We start from the raw sequence: 16,626 nt of genomic DNA, 5'->3' as shown, positions 1-16,626 counted from the left end.
AAGATTGGAGCAGGTGAACTGAGGCATGTTCACCACGGTGGGATGGAGTGTAATGGTAAAGAAAGTTGACTAGTTCACCAGAATTTGATTCAGTTGTGCTCTTAATCCTGTGGCAGACAGTTCCAACCTTTCTACCATTCTTAAACTCATCATGACAGATGCGAGGTTTTTTCTGCATGTGTGGTAGGATGTAAGAAGGATAGGTACAAAAGACTGTCAGCTTTTCTCCTATTTTAACAGCACTGTCTGAAGGTGAGGAGGTTATTTTACCGTCAGGAATAAGCAACTGCCATTCCTCTCCTACACAAACAAGATCATGTACAATGAATCAAAATGTACTACAAAACTTTGCAATATCTTACTTTTATTTTTACTGCAAGAGACAGCAGTTACTGCACATAATACAATCACAAATATCAAACAGGATTTAGGCTCCATCGATGAAGAACAGAGGGACTTATTGAAGCACAACAACTCAAGAATCAGCTATTGAAACAAATTTCAGATGACAGATAAACCTTTTTTCTCAAACAACTGAAGAGCATGTGATGAACATGTGATTAAGTCTTGCATGATCATGCAGAGCACAGGGCTACTGTGAAGTATGTTTCACACTTCATGATTGATCTTAACATCACTGTACAGTTGCACCTCAAGGAGCTAACATGAGCAATATTTCACACATAGTGGGCTACAGAATTATCTGATACATGTTCGTATGTTCTGTAGAAAATTCGAGCTGATTCCAATAAAACTAGTTTTTTATGAAGTTCTTCAAAAATCTGGTCAAAGTCCCTGTCCTATGATAGTACATGGTCTTGGGTCAAATTTTGCTAAATTTAAAAAGAAGAAAATTTACATTTTAATTTTTTTCCTGATACAATTATATGGCATGTTCATATATTGTGCAGAAAATTTGAGCTAATTATGATGAATCTGTAAAGTTCTTGTACTATAGTACAGAGACTGAGTCAAAGGCTGTGTAATCAAATTTCATGAAGATGACTATAAAGAGAGAATTCTCCATTATGCACGATTTCTTTCTGATGCATAGATCTACATGTTTGTGCATGCATTATGCATACAGGCTAGTCCTGCATCATACCTGGATATCAATCAGGATCAGCCTGATACATTCCTGTATCATGGATTATGGGGAGCCTGCAAAGCAATCAGTCTAGTATGATACAATCATGATGATCATCCATGATTCAACATTGATGCCAGTCAGGGCTGTATCAAAATAGACATCAGGCTTGAATCATTGATTTCGTATCAGAGATGATATGAATTCTTCTTGACCCACCCAGCCCAGCCCACCCATCAAACACACCACATACACACCTCCAACATACAGTATAGAGAAGTGATTAAGACCACACAAATACGGTACAACGGTCACAGCCAAACTGGATTCATTTTCCTGATAATGTCTTCATCTGGGTCTTCTTCCCATGTAGGGGATGATAGCATTTATTTCGTTACTGTACAGAGCGAGAGAAGAGGAGAAGGTGGTGAGAAGAGACCAACGCTAAGCCTTCCCGTTCCGTTTGATGACCGGACGGTAGCTGATCTTGTCCCGGAGCTACTCAAAGAGCTAGAGATAATGGAAGGAGATAGAGGCAGTTGCAACCCGTCTCCTTCTACTTACGAATTGAGACACTACAGCGAGGAGGGAGGCGAAGAGACCTTACGTCCTGATAGCAAAGCGAAAGATGTCATTCAAAATCTGGATAGGCTTACTTTATGTAAGAAAGTGAAAGCAAGAGGGGTGGGAAATGGATCTATTTTGTAACTCTAGGTCCAAAGAAAACTAACCCTAGGCCTGACCCATACAAGAAATCAATATACAACAGGTAAAGATAGACAGAATGAATGTTGTTTGTACATTATCATTTGTTGACATTACTGTTACTGTCAACAAGGCACTATTATACACATTCATAGTGTTGCATCAGCAGCTTTCAGTAAATATGAATTTACTGCATTATTAATCAACCTCCATGACCTTGTACTCTGTATGTACCCACAATTATTCATTCACCTCTTTCTCTCCTTTAGCATGCAACAAGAACAGCAACTGAAGCTTCAGCAACATTTTGACAAAGTATATTATACACTTGATCAGCCATTCTTTATAGTCTTCTTGCACTCTCTCTCTCTCTCCCTCTGTTCATTGTAGGTGTTATCTCTGGATGGATACTCACTCTCTATCGAAGATCTGATCCAAATCGGATTAGGTAAATACCGTGTACAACTATCGGAGGAAGCTATCTATAGAGTAAAGAAAGCCAGGGAAGTTGTGGACAGGATAGTTGAAGGAGATAAAGGTATTGTATGACATCTCCTCCTTGTTGTTGATTTCAAATCTCATTTGCAGGTGTTTATGGTATTAACACAGGGTTTGGCAGGTTTGCCTCTGTCCCTATTTCAAGAGAGAATGTTAGGTAACTTGTGATATACACTTACTATAAAAATGTTGTATATGGTGATGATGTTTGCACACATGCATCCACAATACTTTTGATCTCTTTATTGAATAAATTCTCGTGTTTTTGTTTTAGTAAGTTGCAAGAGAATTTGATTCGTTCGCATGCGACTTGTTTGGGTGAGCCCCTCTCATTAATGAGGACCAGACTCCTACTGGCACTAAGGATTAACGTATTAGCTAAAGGCTGCAGGTAGGGACAGAGGGGGAGAGAGAGGAAATTGTATTTTACTTTACACCTTTTCAGTGGTATAAGATTGGAGACGCTACAGCAGCTGGTGAATGCCTTGAATGGTAAGCTTCTCTTCCTTTTACCATAACATTATGCTCTATCTATATTGCTTGTTTAAGTGGTTGAAGCAGCTGTGCTGTTATTTTTGCTTTTTTGTAGCTTCTTGTTTGTCCTCTGTTCCAGAGAAGGGAACAGTCGGTGCTAGCGGTGACCTTGCTCCATTGTCCCACCTTGCACTTGGTCTAATGGGCGAGGGAGAGATGTGGGGGCCAAAGACGGACTGGGGCGATGCTAAAGAGGTAAGTACTCTCTCTCACTCTCTTTACCTTTCACAGTTAACCAGTCATTGGCAGTCAAATGAAATAGCCAATTAATGCACACCAACAGCTGGAATGTAAAACCAAACACCCGCCAATTATAATTTATTAACACACCCCTCTCTCTCTCTCTCTCTCTTCTCTATGACTTGTTGATAGGTTCTAAACGCTCATGGGCTGGAACCAATCCACTTAGAAGCCAAAGAGGTAATGCCCACTACCTGCTATGTAGTAATATTTCATTATTATTATTACTACTATTACTACAGGGGATTGCTCTTATTAATGGGACTCAGTTTATATCAGCTTTAGGCTCTGAGGCTTATTTTCGGTCTAAGAGAGTTGCTGATCAAGCTGATGTGATTGCTGCTCTCTCCATTGATGTCTTGAAAGGAACACCTCGAGCTTTTGATCAAGGTATTAGAGACAGAGTAGATTATACAGTGGATGTTGCTGACATGCTCACTGATCTTTGTCTTGTTTTTTCGTTATTTTAGATATTCATTTGCTTCGCCCTCATCAAGGCCAGCTGCTAGTGGCCAGTAGGCTGAGGTCGTTGCTTGATTCTAATGTGCATCCATCAGAAATAAGAGGTAATCAAGATACAATGTGTAGCATGAAAACTTTGATTTGCAGATTAAATTTTTGTGGTTTTGACAGTTCTTCTTATATAAATTATTGCAACCACAGGAATAATTTTCTGCCTATATTATACCGTATGGTTGGTAATATTCGAGGGTCCAAAATTTCGTGTTTTCTCCAAAATGTCCTTAGAAGCCAATATTCGTGAATATTCGTGGGTACAAATATTCGTGGATGGCAGTTAGCAAACTTCTTTTCACTTGGATCTACTGGACTAGCTTCCAACACATATGGGTTATAGTGGAATATGGAGTAATAGACAAAGACTTTGGCTCCTCCACTGGCTTGGAAATGGTAGTTAGAACTCTGCATGGCCCGTTAATTAGTTTTTATGTGTGGGTGGGTAGGGGTTAAAATTTCGTGGATAAAAATTAACCACGAAATTAACGAAAATTAATACCCCATGAAATTTATAACCGTACGGTATAATAGTATGGTCTTTTATTTCTCTTCTATATTGTACTTCTTTCTTTAATAAGTTACCTTTATCATAATGTCTTCTTTTTTATTATTTAGAGAGTCATAGAGATTGCAATCGTATTCAAGACCCATACACCATGCGATGTGTACCACAGGTCCATGGGATAGTACACGATACTCTTGACTTTGTGTCAAGGATACTGTCAACTGAAATCAACAGTGCTACAGATAACCCTGTAATAATAATAATAATAATAATAATAATAATAGTAATAATAATAATAATGATAATAATCAACAACAACAACGACTGTGATAAAGATAAAAATAGGACAGAATAGTAGAATAGGTTAGGAGAGAATAAGGGAAAGATAGTGGAAAGTAGTTTTTAAAGCTTACAAATAAAATAAAATAAAATAATGATAATAATAATAGTTGTTATTATTATACCATTCTTGTAATTGGTAATAGGATTTGCAAGTATAGTAGTGTTCTAGTGCTGTCAATAGTAAATATACATGTAGTAGCCGTATATTTGATTTTGGCTATAGCATTAGGTCTGGTTGCATTAGATATGTATCATAGGATGGGATGTGTACAGAGAAAGAGAGAGGAGAAGGTGCCATGTTTATTTACTGACACTTCTTCTTGTGTAGATAATCCTGGCTAATAGAGCAGAAACCATATCTGGAGGCAACTTCCATGGAGAATATCCAGCCAAAGTAAGCAGTACTAATCCTATGCTGTGAGCCAACCTAATCATCAATTACCTATAGGTGCTGGATTACCTTGCAATTGGGGTACATGAGATTGCCAATATGAGTGAGAGAAGGCTAGAAAGAATGGTACATCCAGGTAGGTAGGCAGAGAGAGAGAGGGAGAGAGAGAGAGAGAGAGAGAGGGAGGGACGGAGGGAGAGAGAGTAGTAGAGCAGAGAGAGAGGAATAGAGAGAGCCTGACTGTGATATGTGTGTGTGTTCATTATGTCTAATTATTAGGGTACAGCGATCTACCTGGTTTCCTAGCTAAAGATGGTGGACTTAACTCAGGTATTATATTATACACAGTCACATTCAAAGCCCGATACTAATTTTATGTACACTTGTAGGTTTTATGCTGGCTCATGTAACAGCTGCTGCTTTGGGTAAGTTTAACACCAAAATCTCTTTGTTGGGTGTTAAATGTATGTCAAATCTCTTCGAAAAATTGCTTTTATAGAGCAACTTTATAATAATTATTATCATTATGGGCTTCCCCAACCTTGCATACCATTAGAAAACTAATCTTATATGTAGTCATAATTTATTATTAACTGTGCCTTATAGTATCGGAGAACAAGGTTTTAACACATCCTTCATCAGTCGATTCCATCACTACATCAGGAGGGACTGAGGACCATGTGTCTATGGGTGGGTTTGCTGCTAGGAAGGCACTTAGTGTTGTGAGTCATGTTGAACAAGGTAAGTATATATACACATGCTCTGTATGTGTTACAAACTGCTTTACACTTGCGATCTCCCCTCTCTCTCTCTCTTTCTAGTTGTTGCTATTGAGTTGATGGCTGCGTGTCAAGCCCTCGACTTCCATCGTCCAAAGAAGACCACAGACCCACTTGAGGAAGTGTACAAGTTGGTACGCTCTGTTGTCAAGACTATGGACACTGATCGATTCATGGCGCCTGATATAGCAGCTGTAACTAATCTTATACAAGAAGGAAAAGTAAGAGAGAGAGAGAGAGAGAGGAAGGATAATTATTATGTGCCCATGTTTTAGGTATGGGATGTTGTTTCTCCGTACATAGTAGCATATGAGGAAGCACTTCATTCTGGACACACTTTCACTGCTAATAAGTGATGCTCCATCACTCTTAGAAATTTTATGTATACAAGAACAGAGAAATAAAACCTCTTTTATTCCTCTAGCTTCTTTACCTTTTGATCATAAAAGTAAAGCTATACTCAACAGTAAACCTTGTAACCGACCAGAACACATACCTTCACTATTATTAAACTGATTTGTAATCCAAAAACATATTACATTGTTATTAATTATTTATTGAAGTTGTTTGTTATGTCTTTATTTGGTACTCCCTGCCTTCCTTATCTGTTGGAATATCTGAGCGTATTGCACCATGCTGTCTGCAGGTGCATATCGACCATCTAGCGCTTTCTGTACGTGTTCTGGTGTGGATATGTTAACTGACGTGTGTAGCAGTGATTTGGTTAGTTCTACCAGTTGATCCCAAGCAGTGCTCACTGTGTTTTCCTCTATATCTTCTGTCTATAAGGAGAAAAAGATAATGACTGATTTCTAACAAATACTATAGGCTATATATGGCCCGTGCTTTTTTCCAAGGAATGGCTCTGAAATTAGTACAGCATTTTCTAATGCACATTGATGCCCTTATGCTAAGTAGAAAGTTTGAAATATGATTAGAACTATAATACTATTTTCTTTTTTCATTATTATTGCTTACTTCAACAATGATTGATTTGCTTGTGTTACTGAAAGTGACCGATCCAAACTTGACGATATACTTACCTCTCACCTCATACCTCAGTCCCTTGGCCTCCACTTTCAGCTGCTTCCGTGGTACATAGCTTTGTTTTAAATGAGTGAAAATGGTATCTAATGTGTTATCGGCCACTAGACAGAGGTATGGCGGATCGACAACTGTGAATGTGGTCCTGGGATATTCCGTACTGTGTATAAAGTAGATGAATTTATTCTGTGAGCCAGCTGCATCATAAAATAAAGAAAGAAAATATCATTAGGATAATTGCTTTTTGCTCTGTTATATATATACATCAGAAATGAAAAGAATGGAAAATTCTCTCCTAGCCATTTTCGACAAAATACTCTGTACTATATAGTACAGGGGCTTTGACAGCAACTTCATGAATTCATAAAAAATCCAATTTTGATCGGAATCAGCTCAAACTTTCTACACAGCATAAGTGCATGTATATGCACCAGGAAAAAATATAAAAATAAAGAATTCTCTCCTTTTCAATTTTGGTAAAATTCGGCCCAAGACCCTGTACTATAGTACAGGGACTTTTGCCCAATTTTGGAGTAACTTTAAAAATTCCCATATAAATCAATTTTGATCGTGATCAACTCAAACTTTCTACACAGCATAAGTATGTGTATATGCATCAGGAAAAGGTATAAAAATGAAGAATTCTCTCCTTTTCAATTTCGGTGAAATTCGGCCTAAGACCCTGTACTATAGGGTCTTAGGATTTTTGCCCGATTTCGGAGTAAGTTTAACACTTCACAAAAAATCCAATTTTGATTAGAATCAGCTCAAACTTTTTTCACAACATAAGTACATGTATATGTATCAAGAAAAAATATCAAAAAGGAAGAATTCTCTCCTTTTCAATTTCGGTAAATTACCCTTTGGCCCAATACTAAGATGGCATTCTTGATGATTCATCTCATAAATAGTTTACAGTCTGCTGTAATATGAGCGCTTGAGTAAATATAACTTTACGTAAGCCTTGGATTTGTTGATTTCATGGTACATTTGTACTTACATATAGGCGTGGCTGATTGTAGTACTTCACAATCCACAGACCAATTCCCAAGACTAGTAGCTCCCAGTAACTCTATCCTTCTCTGGAGGGTCTCCAACGCTTGGCTAGTATTCAAACTCTCTGGATAGGCCCACTGGACTATGCTATTATGAATGGACACTCTCTCAAAATGGAAAAAGAAACATTTTCACTTACCAACATACTCCCATCTTTTTGACACGTGAAATCCGTATACTAGACAGTGTGGTTTCAGGATACTTTTAGTAAATCTGCGCAATGCGCGCGCTTGCGCGGTGAATGTGAGCCGGCCTGATGTGCATAGGTCAAGTACAAGCCAAAAGCTGAGATCAGAGTAGAAGACAACAAAACAGATCCGAGGGATGTTGCAGCAGACAGCAATTCTGCTCATAGTAGCTGCTGCAGTTTGTACAGCTCATTTTAAAGGTGTCGATACTTTAAGTTATTCATTCATTGATTGTCATAATAATTTCTAAATAACAGGTCTGGGATACATTCCAAACGTTGGCAATGTAGCAATAGGTAGAGACATAACTTCCACGTCTACATGTGGAGCGACTGGCCCCGAGCAATACTGCACACAGGACACAGCTAAAGAGAGAGAGGAGTGCAGCACATGTGACAATGACCATTTCTCTCACCCTCCTTCACTAATGACTGATGCTGGTGACTCTGTCCACTACCCATCAAACAGGACTTGGTGGCAGTCCCAAACTAATACTTCAAACGTGCAGATACAACTTGATTTCGGAGGAACGTTCTTTTTTAGTCATGTTATTATTTCGTTTAAATCCCGTCGGCCTGCTGCCATGATATTGTACAAATCAGCAGATGATGGTAACTCGTTTCAAAAACTTCATTACTATGCAGCTGATTGTGGAAGAGAGTTTGGGACACCCAGCGATGCACCTTGTACTTCTGAATATTCTAATCCATTCCCTGGTGAAGTATGTCATCCTGTAACAGTAAAATAATCATAGTAATAATAACCATGCAACTAACCATTCATAATTACTAGGAATGAGGAAAAGCTGTTGATAAAAATTAACTGCATGACTGACCATATAATACATTTAACAGATGTTGACCTAAATTGAAATGATCTGAGTAAAATTAATTATCTCTTTCTCTCTCTCTCTCTTTCTTAGGTTTTGTATCAGACAGATAGTACTAACAGTAATTTATCTGATCCAGACTCTCTAAAGAGTTTACTAATAACTAATCTTAGATTAGAATTATTAAAGTTTCACCCATTCACAGGAATTGACGATGACGTTCAAAATCCTCAAATAGCTGTCAGACAGTTTTATGCCATTTATAATATTGAGGTCTTAGGATGGTGTTTCTGTAATGGGCTTGAGAATAACTGCAGTTTCAGTAATAAAGAGCTTACAATACCTGGAATGGTGAGTCAATATATTTGTACATACATAGCAAGAGATTTCTGATACACTGATACACATACTTTCCTAGTCAACACATCTCTATGTTTATAGAATTACTATAATGCGATTGTTGGGTAAACATTATGATTGAGATTGAGTATATCGTGTAACTAATAGACTATGAAGCAGACATTGCTTACTATACACACAGACACACGCCTTTGACTCATGTGTGTCAAATGCCACACAAAGCAATAGGGAATGCTATTGCATCCATCAACAACTCATAATATGAGTATTCTTGATTATTTATAATCTTCTTTTTAGGTTCCCTCCCAGTGTTCCTGTGGTAACAATACAACTGGTAACAATTGCCAAGAGTGCTTATCATTATACAACGATTCACCATGGAGGAGTGGCTTCAGTGAGATCTACAGAGGCTGCCCTGATAGTAAGTACTGACCCAATCCTCATGACATTATATACTTCATTCCTAATAGAATGCAATTGCAGCAATAAAAGTGATGCGTGTCTCTATGATGCTGATAGAAGCGGGGGAGTTTGTGTTAATTGTACTGATAATGCATCAGGTACAAACTGTGAGGATTGTGGCATTGGATACTATAATAATGGTGGATCATGCACTGGTAAGTAACAGAAGGAATGAGTAAGCAAACAAATTAGATTAACTTCAAAGTAATTGTGAATTGACTGAGTGATGTACATGTATATGTATGTATGTATTTCTTTGTTTCTTTAAGCTTGTGATTGCAGTGAAGAAGGTACAGTCCCAAACAGTGTTTGTTCAAGGGAGACAGGCGAGTGCGTCTGTCGTGATAATGTTGAGGGGAGCAGGTGTCAAACTTGTAAAAATGGATTTTTTAATCTATCGTCTTCTAATCCTTCTGGCTGTCAAGGTATTTATGTTATAAACCACAATGTTTTCATAATTGGGTCTGCATGGGATTGAATTCTAAGAATTACCAGTGTTATTTTTATAAATCTTTAGCTTGTTCTTGTCCTTCTTCATCTAACTGTGAGAGCCACACTGGTCGCTGTCCCTGCTCCACAAACGACACCAGCTGCTGTCCTTTTGATCAATACTCCAATGGGACCCACTGTATCTCCTGTTCTTGCAGTATCACTGGTTCATATCAAGTGTGTACAGAGGATGGTCAGTGTGTTTGTAAGCCAGGGGTAGGGGGAAGAAATTGTGACACCTGTCTATCTGGTTATCACTCTCTCTCCTCTAATGGATGTCAGTCATGTTCATGTAATTCATACGGTAGCATTAATCCATCAACATGTGATCCCGAAACAGGAAAATGTACTTGTTTATCTGGCGTTGAGGGAGATCGCTGTGACCGTTGTCCCCCTCGTACCCTCGGGCCTGTTAAAGGCGGAGCTTTAACATGCATACCGTGTTTTTGTAATGGGTACTCTAGTGTCTGTAGATCCAGTAGGGGTTGGTACTGGTCTGAGGTTTCAAGTCGGTTTGAGAATGAGTCTATTTCAAGTGACTGGCTAGCAAGGAATACTCATGCAGCAATAGTGTAAGTTAAAAAAGAGATTATTTAAGTATGTATGCTTATTTCTATAGTAATGGAAGCTTCATAGCAAGAACGAGTGGACATCGGTTAAGAGTTGATTTTCCTTCGTCTTTTCTGTCGGACAAGAGAACATCATACGGTCAATATCTCTCACTCAATGCCTCCCTCCCCACTTCTTCAGGGAATAAGTTTAGCCTCGAGATATTCACAATGATCAATCATTTACCATCAACACTTAAGAGATCACTTGATGCCAGTTCAACTAACCACAAGGTGAAGTTATAACTCCTTATTAGTTTTAATTTTCATCCTTTTTCTTGTATATAGATACCATTAATAGCCAGTGGATTCATGCAACGTTATTTCTATTTTATGCCAGCAACTGAAACTGCTGTCCATAAAACACTTGCTAATATAATATGGATGAGACTTGAAGTAGAATTTGGAGAGGTAAAGAAATTATGATGCATTAAACTAAACACTCCTTTTAATTGTGTAGGATGTACCAGTTGGTGAACGTCACTTAACCTTATCTCAAGTAGCCTTGCCTTATGCTACTAATGATCTCTCTTCTTCTCATCTCCTCTCTCCATTATTACCAGCAACGGTAGCTGAGGACTGCTCCTGCCCTCGCTCAAGAACTGGCTCAGTCTGTGATCGTTGCTCTAACGGATACTCACTCGATCCTGCAAGAGGAGGAGAGTTTGCTAAGTGCGTACGCTGCTATTGTCATGGACTAGCTGATACTTGTGATCCTGTGGACAACACGTGTATAAACTGTAGAAACAACACCAGCGGAACTCACTGCACTGAATGTGTTGAGGGCTTCTATTGGGATCTCAATTCTGGTACCTGTAAACCTTGTGCATGTCCAGGTGGGATATACTCCACACAGTGGTTTGCTCGTAGTTGTAGGAGAGCAGTCAGTGGAGTCGGTTTTGAATGTCTGAACTGCAAGGAAGGATTCAAGGGCGAGAGATGCCAGGAATGTCAAGATGGCTACACTGGTAATCCACTCTATCAAAATGGCACTTGTCGCCTTTGCCAGTGTACTAATAATTCGGCCGGAGGCATCAATACCTGCGACCCTATTACTGCCCGGTGTAGCTGTGACGATGGATACACTGGAATAGAATGTGAATTTTGTCAGTTTGGTTATTTTGGTAATGCACCAGCTCACGACTGTAAAGGTAAATTACTTACCATTTTAATTCAACAATGTAAAAACACTTCTTCTTAGAGTGCGACTGTCATCCAGAAGGCAGTATTTCAAGATTGTGTGGCATTATTAGTGGTCAGTGCACATGTAGATCTCCTAACATTTTAGGCAGAGAGTGCAATGAGTGTGCCAGTGGGTATTGGAATATTAGTGCTAGCTGTAGTGAATGTAACTGCTCTATAACTGGAACCCTGTCTAACTCAACTGGAGACTGTCATAAGGTGAGATAGTAAAAGCAATAGCATTGAGTAAATAATGCATTTTAGCTGAAATATTTTCACAATTATATCTTATGTCTTTCTTCTTATGTAGGTTAGTGGACAGTGTCAATGCAAAGAGGGCTACATGGGTCGCTCTTGCTCTGAATGCAGTGATGGCTATTGGAATAACAATGGAATGTGCATTGGTAAGATAAAACCACTCCAGCTACCATAACTTTATCAGTACTATTCCTTCAATAGATTGTGGTTGTAACACTGCTTCCACTGTACCTCCTATATGTAATAAGACAACTGGTCAATGCTTATGTCTGCCAGGAGTTACTGGGTCAAAGTGTAGCGAATGCCGTTCCTCTGGTAACACTGGGATACTTCCATTCTGTGAATTATGTGATGAATGTTCTAACAGATGGATAAGCCCAATTAATGATCTAGAGAATTCTACAGCGGCAGCAATAGAGAGAGCAGAATCTCTCACTGTTACTAATGTCACTCATACTGAGGTAAACGAAGGGAGAGAATTGGTCCAGCCATTATTAGTGTTACTAAGTGAAATAGAGAATCTGCTTAACTCGACTGATTTTAAATCTCTCTTGATCCAAACGAATGAAACACACGTCAACGTAATCAACATCATCTCGAGACTTAGAAGTCTATTTGAAAGAGCTGAGATGGCCAATGAAATGTTACAAGTTGATAATTCAAGTTTTACAGTGCAGAGAGAGCAAGTGATGAATATTCATAAAGAGCTAGTTGAACTCTGCGAGTTATTAAACAACCTGACAAGAGAGAAAGATGGTATTGAGTTACGCTCCTTTGATCAGTATGTGAACAGGATTAATCAAGCACTGTCATCATCAAATCAATCCAGTAGCACTGTCAATACAACTGTAGCAGCATTGCTAAACGAAGCAAGAGAACAAATAAATGAGTTTATAACAAAAGAAATGCTATTCCTTAATATAAGTGAAGAAGTCATTGGTCTACTTGATATCCTAAAGATACGGCTCTCTCAGTACCAAGATTTCATATACAGAGCTGATAAGAGTCTCTGTGGTCGAGTGGCAGTTCTTCCACTTAAAGACAGCGTGGAATGTGGCTGCTACGATAGCAATTCCTGTGAGGCAGAGTGTGGTGGAATAGGGTGTACTGTATGCGGAGTAGGAGATTGCAATAGTACAGTTAACAATGTTCAGTTAGCTATTAATGTAAGCACTGAAGCATTGGAGAGAGCAAGAAGATTAAAGAGTCTCATAGAACAAGATCTTCAGTTGTTACTAGAAGCTAATGCAAGCAGCTCGCAAGGATTAGTGCTATCAACAAGGACTTTAGAGCTAGCACAGAAAGAGTTGAGAAACATTAGCCACTTGTTAGTCTCCATTCAATCATTCACTGTAGATATTAGGACTGCAATTAATGCTAGTCTGCCAAATATCAGTGCCATTGAGACCCTAATGAATGAGACACTTTCACTTCGAATGAGCAAGACACCTGAAGAAGTAAAAAAATTATATAAAAGTGTTAATTGATCGAGTGTTGGTTTATTATAATAGGTATTGGAGTTACTTCGAAGTATCAATGAGACTATTAACAAGTATCCAGATACAGGAGGTGAAGATGACCTGCAAACAAGAGCAGAAGTAGCTTTAAACAACACACTACTAGCAAAGTAAAAAATATACTTAAAACTTGTACTTAATAGACTTTTCTTTCTCGTAGTTTAACTCTCCATTTTGTATTGGATAGTGTCTCGTTGCTCTCAAAGTCATTGGATGAGTTGGTGGCAATGAGAGATCATGTTAAGAGTAGACTCAATCAAACAAAGAAGAACATGATCACTTTAAGAGCCACAATGAATGAGGTAGAGAGAGAGGAGAACACTGTGTAATAATTTAAATTTTAATACTTGTTTTTGTTTTTTATAGACAACTTCTCTGCTCATTATAATTGAAAGAAACATCAATTCATTGCACGAGAGAATAAGAGCACTCAATCAGTCATTTCAAGATACTAAAAACGTTTTTGAGATTAACAGTCGTAACTTGACTCGGCTACAAACCCTGTCAAACGAGACGTCAAAACAGGTTCTGCAATTGAACAAAGTAAGTGATTATTAAACATTACGCTAGCTGTTTGTGCTAATTCTTCTTTCTCAGACTCAAACTCAGATTGACGCAAATGTTTCAAGACTCGTTAATATAACATCGCAGAGACTCTCCCGTGCTAATGAAGATCTATCAAGAGCAGAAAGACTGAGAGAAAGAATGAAAAGCTTAAGAATGAAAGCACACGATCAGCTACTGGAGAGCAGAAGTAATAGCCACAAATCTTGTACATAAAAAAGAAGTTATGGATTATTATTATCGTATTATAGGGTTGCAGAATCGCAAGACTTGTATATTAAAAGAGCAAGAGAAGATAAGAGATGATATAAAGAGAGTCTCGGCCGAACTGGAGACCCTCCATAGAGACATAAGGACTGAAATAGGCCGTAACACTATATGCATGAAAAAATTGATCACTGGGAAAAAATAAAAATAATAGTTACTATGATACAAAAAACAAATTATTGGTACACAACTGTTAGTCAAATTAACAGTAAAACTAATTATTAAACTCTTGTAGCATTCATCACACATATCATTATTATTATTATTATTATTATTATTGTTATTTTATTGATTTTTATGTCTTCTTAAAGACTACAGTAGATGTTGTTTGGCCGACGTTCCCACCAAACCAAAAGGACGGGGAGGGGATTGTATCCAAAACAACATAACCTACATCACAAAAAATAAAATAATAATAATAAATTTACAAAGTATACAAACCTGAACTGAACTGGTCCTTAAGCTCATCCTGTGTCCAATTGCAAGACACTATAATAAAGAGGCCATCCTTCTTAAGTAGACTCAATACAGACTCATTATAAGCTTTTCTCTTAGTCTTTGCTTCGTTAGGCGAGAGACTTATAGCATCATAAGTACCTTTATCAAGAACCAGATCAATCTGACCAATCATGTCTTCAATAGTGTCATCAGTTAGTATGTCACCACACTGAGGGATAGGAAGAGAGTGTTACTTGCATTTTATTTAATTTCATACTTACTAAGAATTTAACTTTTGCTTTTTCCTTGAGAGCAATTTGTTTCGCTAATTCCACAGCAGCAGCTGAATAGTCAATACCAGTCAATTGGGTATACCCACTACATGCCTAATAAGATGTAATAATAATAATTATTATTATTATAATTATAAGCAACATATGCATAAAAGTTTGAGCTGATTTCAAATAAAAGCTTTTGAGCTATGGCTATTTCAAAAATATGCCAATTTCTGAAAAATACTATGGGCGATACTGCATGTTTTATGGCTCTGAAATCACCCCAAATTTTTATTACATTTTCTGATACATATTGATGTCCTTATGCTGTGTAGAAAGTTTGAGCTGATTCCAACTTCAATTTTTCAAGTTATGACCATTTTAAGAAAACGTCAAATTTCTGAAAAATACCCAAGGCTATAGCCCATGGTTTTTTCGAAAAAATGGCTCCAAAAACCCCAAATTTTTATTACATTTTTGATACATATTGATGTCCTTATGCTGTGTAGAAAGTTTGAGCTCACTCTGACAAATATTTATCGAGTTATGACCATTTTTAAGAAAACTCCAAATTTCTGAAAAATACCCAAGGCTATAGCCCATGGTATTTTCCAAAAAATGGCTACAAAATCACCCCAAATTTTTATTACATTTTCTTATACATATTAATGTCCTTATGCTGTGTAGAAAGTTTGAGCCGATTCCGACTAAAATTTTTCAAGTTACGACCATTTTGAGAAAACATCAAAAATCTAAAAAATACCCAAGGCTATAGCCCATGGTTTTTTTCCAAAAAATGGCTCCAAAATCACCCCAAATTTTTATTACATTTTCTTATATATATTGATGCCCTTATGCTCTGTAGAAAGTGTGAGTTGATTCCGACTTGAATTTATCAAGTTACGGCAATTTTAAGAAAACACTGAAATTCAGAAAAATACCCAAGGCTATAGCCCATGGTTTTTTCCAAAATATGCCTCCAAAATCACCCCAAATTTTTATTACATTTTTTGATACATAGTGATGCCCTTAAGCTATATACAAAGTTTGAGCTAATTCCGACTTTAACTTATCAAGTTACAAGTGCCGCAAAATATATAATTTCTATTCTACCAGTTCAATCAGCAATGATCCGTTTCCACATCCTAAATCAATGATATTTGATTCAAGACTGATACAAGATGATTCCTTGATCCAGTTAACAACTCTTGTCTGACAGTCGTACCCAAACCTAAGCAATGGCTATCAATTTACAAAAGCAAAATATAGGCAATGACTAACCAGACTTCGCCAATGTCACCGAATTCTTTAAAAACTTCAAGTTCTCTAGCATATTCGTTATCCCAACTATAGTACAGTTAATATTAGCTACTAAATAATCTCTTACTGTTCCTTAGTCCCTAGAGAAGAGGCTGGCAATTCACCATTTCCCTCATTTCCTTCCTCAGGGTCAGACATTATGTCAACACGTGGGTGTAAACAAAGGGTTAAA

General features: G+C 37.7%; 4 protein-coding genes and 1 long non-coding RNA gene across 5 annotated transcripts; 2 read left to right on the top strand and 3 right to left on the bottom strand.

Annotated features, from left to right (window-relative positions):
* Positions 1-166: 166 nt before the first annotated feature.
* LOC109584406 (uncharacterized) lies at positions 167-1,300 on the bottom strand. Its single transcript, XR_002185986.1, has 3 exons — positions 1,106-1,300; positions 363-833; positions 167-300 (listed from the first exon to the last, which is right to left on the bottom strand). It is a non-coding gene; the product is annotated as an uncharacterized LOC109584406 (long non-coding RNA).
* A 45-nt stretch (positions 1,301-1,345) lies between these two features.
* Positions 1,346-6,201, top strand: LOC100633370 (histidine ammonia-lyase-like). Its single transcript, XM_011407600.2, has 19 exons — positions 1,346-1,748; positions 1,802-1,856; positions 2,062-2,107; positions 2,183-2,330; positions 2,381-2,447; positions 2,565-2,681; positions 2,736-2,782; positions 2,880-3,019; positions 3,197-3,244; positions 3,307-3,454; positions 3,535-3,630; positions 4,196-4,335; positions 4,756-4,821; positions 4,876-4,954; positions 5,098-5,148; positions 5,208-5,243; positions 5,425-5,559; positions 5,640-5,818; positions 5,873-6,201. Exons 1-19 carry the CDS (start codon positions 1,430-1,432, stop codon positions 5,951-5,953), a joined length of 1,998 nt encoding a protein of 665 aa, XP_011405902.1. The 5' UTR covers positions 1,346-1,429; the 3' UTR covers positions 5,954-6,201.
* Positions 6,100-7,892, bottom strand: LOC105314170 (mediator of RNA polymerase II transcription subunit 20-like). Its single transcript, XM_011408168.2, has 4 exons — positions 7,837-7,892; positions 7,642-7,784; positions 6,576-6,838; positions 6,100-6,379 (listed from the first exon to the last, which is right to left on the bottom strand). Exons 1-4 carry the CDS (start codon positions 7,848-7,850, stop codon positions 6,176-6,178), a joined length of 624 nt encoding a protein of 207 aa, XP_011406470.1. The 5' UTR covers positions 7,851-7,892; the 3' UTR covers positions 6,100-6,175.
* A 28-nt stretch (positions 7,893-7,920) lies between these two features.
* On the top strand, positions 7,921-14,639 carry LOC105314164 (laminin subunit beta-4-like). Its single transcript, XM_020000088.1, has 18 exons — positions 7,921-8,085; positions 8,143-8,606; positions 8,808-9,065; positions 9,372-9,495; positions 9,545-9,691; positions 9,806-9,961; positions 10,054-10,597; positions 10,645-10,867; positions 10,922-11,044; positions 11,094-11,784; positions 11,835-12,034; positions 12,126-12,219; positions 12,275-13,530; positions 13,585-13,700; positions 13,751-13,892; positions 13,957-14,133; positions 14,188-14,344; positions 14,406-14,639. The coding sequence occupies exons 1-18, from the start codon at positions 8,022-8,024 to the stop codon at positions 14,564-14,566; spliced, it is 5,097 nt and encodes a 1,698-aa protein (XP_019855647.1). The 5' UTR covers positions 7,921-8,021; the 3' UTR covers positions 14,567-14,639.
* LOC100633496 (protein-lysine N-methyltransferase Mettl10-like) lies at positions 14,528-16,622 on the bottom strand. The gene is made up of 6 exons (XM_003382952.3): positions 16,522-16,622; positions 16,416-16,481; positions 16,248-16,365; positions 15,141-15,245; positions 14,863-15,088; positions 14,528-14,811 (listed from the first exon to the last, which is right to left on the bottom strand). The coding sequence occupies exons 1-6, from the start codon at positions 16,590-16,592 to the stop codon at positions 14,717-14,719; spliced, it is 681 nt and encodes a 226-aa protein (XP_003383000.1). The 5' UTR covers positions 16,593-16,622; the 3' UTR covers positions 14,528-14,716.
* Positions 16,623-16,626: the final 4 nt, after the last annotated feature.

Source organism: Amphimedon queenslandica, unplaced genomic scaffold, assembly GCF_000090795.2.
Source record: "Amphimedon queenslandica unplaced genomic scaffold, v1.1 AMPQUscaffold_13516, whole genome shotgun sequence".
Lineage (NCBI taxonomy): Eukaryota > Metazoa > Porifera > Demospongiae > Haplosclerida > Niphatidae > Amphimedon > Amphimedon queenslandica.
Note: the sequence above shows the minus strand (reverse complement) of the source record. Positions and strands in the feature narration are given on the sequence as shown.